General features: G+C 37.9%; 1 protein-coding gene across 1 annotated transcript; it reads right to left on the bottom strand.

Moving 5' to 3' along the window:
• Nucleotides 443-1,577, bottom strand: LOC107644104 (mitogen-activated protein kinase kinase 9; the record flags this gene model as incomplete). Its single annotated transcript, XM_016347905.2, is given in 1 exon segment — nucleotides 443-1,577. A coding segment is annotated over 1 exon segment (966 nt). The 3' UTR covers nucleotides 443-602.

The raw sequence follows: 2,802 nt of genomic DNA, 5'->3' as shown, positions 1-2,802 counted from the left end.
TCGAAATTCCAACCACCTTCGCTTGGATCCATCTGCCTCCTTCACCATCATTCATCTATTTCTTTTTCTTAATTCTCTTAACATCAACCGATGAGATATATATTGTTATCCAAAAAAGAAAAATAAATTTCCGATGATATATATTAGTTTGGGACCACTATTCCATCAACCATTAACTTAAAACAATAAGTTTAACATTACTTTATATCAATCGAAAAAAAAAACATTAATTTATAATAATACTCTCTTTTATCCTGAATTTAGTGGCGGGGCATGTTCTATCAACCGGTTTCATTAATAAATTAAAAACAACATTACTTTCATCAATAACTTACCATATTTAATTTCCATGTAGCTTATCTGATTTGTTCCGTTTTTTACCAATACTTTGATGACACTTGCTTAATTAGTCACATGTTGAGGATAATCATAGATGAATATGTAGAAGAACATAAGAATATTCATTTAGAATTAAGAATATACAAAGGGAATAATAAGGATCCTTGAACTAGCAAAATTTCTGGATTCGGGGAGAATATACAAGTAGCTCCAAAAAGAAAATAATAATAAGAATTAAAGGAAATTGTATTAATTTCCGGAAGCTAAGGTTCGGGGTTATTCCTAGAAAGAAACGGGTGGGTCAAGAGCTGAGGAGCCGTCCATCTCTGACTAGAGTCCTTCTTGAGGCAACACTCAACAAAGTCACGGAACTCGGTCGAGACGCCTTCAGGCAAACTCGGCCGCTCCCCAAAACAAATTGCCCACATTAGGGTAGCCCAATCAGGCCTCTGACCTTCTTGGAGCAACGGGAAATGACCCATGTAAAGTTCCAGAAGGGTCAGGCCCAGGCTCCATATATCTGCGGCATATCCATTATAATTCCCGCCATATGCATCCGGGTCGAACCGCTCCGGGCTCATATAGGCGCACGTGCCGACGTAGGATTTGCACGGGTCAAGCGTCCGGCACATGAGCTTACTTACCCCAAAATCACCTATCTTGACCTCATTCTTGTTATTCACGAGGAGGTTCGCGGGCTTTATGTCACGGTGCACGATGTTGCGCGCGTGGAGGTAGTTAAGACCGTTAAGAACGTCACGCGCCACTTTCGCCAGAGAGGCTTCGTCAAACGTGCCTCTTGTTTTCAAGAGAGTTTCCAGCGTGCCGGAGTCCATGTACTCCATGAGGATGGCGACGTCGCCGGAGAGCGGGCTCTCGAAGGAGCCATGGTAGCGAACGACGTACGGTGAGTCGGCGGCGCGGCTGTGGATCTCGGTTTCTGTTCTGATGCGGCGGCGCGTTGTGGCGTCGGAGCTGGATTGCACGACTTTGAGAGCGTAGATCGCTGAGGTTCGCTTATGGCGGACTTTGTAGACTGTGCCGCCGTTGCCGTGGCCGAGAACTTCCAGTTTCTCGATGTCGCCGGGGAAGATAACGTCACCGGAGGAGGCGGAGAAGGATTTGGCGGCGTTTGTGGTTTGCGAGAGAGGAAAGCGTGGACAGCGTTCGGAAGGTTCTGGAAGGGGAAGGCGGAGATTAAGATGGCGGCGGTGACGAACGAGGGCCATAGGGGTGAGGGTGGTTATAGAAGTAAGAAGTGTAGAGAGAAAGAAAGAAGAGTGTGAGGTTTGTTATTTGGGTGGGTTTTATATATGGTTGGTGTTGTGAGTCGTGAGTGAGTGAGTGAGGAAGGAGGGTGGATATGGGGATGGGGCAGGGGGGAGAGTGGGGCCCACTGGGTGCATGAATCAGTGATGGCGGATGGATAAAAGAGTTTGTTGTTACTTGTTAAGTGTCTTGAATCTTGATGGACTTTCTTACTTTCTTTACTTTTCTTATTTAGCACATGTCGTTAATTCTGCACGCCTCCATTATCTAACCCCAACTTCCACCCGCTTTCTCTTTTTATTCTTTTAAAGATTTTGTTGTTTTTTTATTATTAGTGTTTGTGGTATAGTATTACTGGGGGTGATTTCCAGCGGAAGATTAATCTCTTTTACTTATAGTTTAGACTGGATCAATTTCATTGAAGTAACATAAATCGGATTCAATTTGATGCAATGTTTAGGCCTTTGGGGATTGGATACTTTCTTTTTATTTTTTTTTTGTCAAACATAATATTTTATTTGATCTCAAAGGAGATTACAATTAGTTCAACAAATGAACAAACACAATCGATTAGAAAAGGGAACACTCAAGGTCAATACTCAATACTAAGCAGAGAGAGGAAAAATATTAAAGTGAAAAATAAATTAAAAATCACCGGATCCATTAGCTAAAGAATGTAACCGAATGTTAAGAAACTTTTAAACGGAGAAAGTCAAATATTTGGGTGGAATTTTAATTTGTTATTTAATATTTTAAACGTTTTATTCAATCTTAAAAATTTTTAAGTATTTTATTTTAATCTCAAAAAAATTTAAATGAATTTAATGTTATTCTATCATTAAATTTGACAAAAATAATTTGTATATTGAAGAATCAATAGTATTATTTGATTTTAATATGCAAGTAAAATTAATCTACTAACGATCATTAATATAAAATTTTTCTTTTGATTTTAGTGTGTTTATGATTGATTGTTAGGATTTAGAGTTTTTTACAAAAAGAAATGAAGAAGTTTTGGTTATATTTTTATTTCTAACATATAAAAAAGATATAATTTATTAATATTCACGTCATTTATTCCATTAACTATTAGTGTCAAATTTAACCATAAAAAAATATTAAGCCTATTTAAAAATTTTTAAAATAAAAATTTAAAATTTAAAATGATAAAAAACCAAATTATTAAAATTTGAT

This window comes from Arachis ipaensis, chromosome B05 (assembly GCF_000816755.2).
Source record: "Arachis ipaensis cultivar K30076 chromosome B05, Araip1.1, whole genome shotgun sequence".
Classification (NCBI taxonomy): Eukaryota; Viridiplantae; Streptophyta; class Magnoliopsida; order Fabales; family Fabaceae; genus Arachis; species Arachis ipaensis.
Note: the sequence above shows the minus strand (reverse complement) of the source record. Positions and strands in the feature narration are given on the sequence as shown.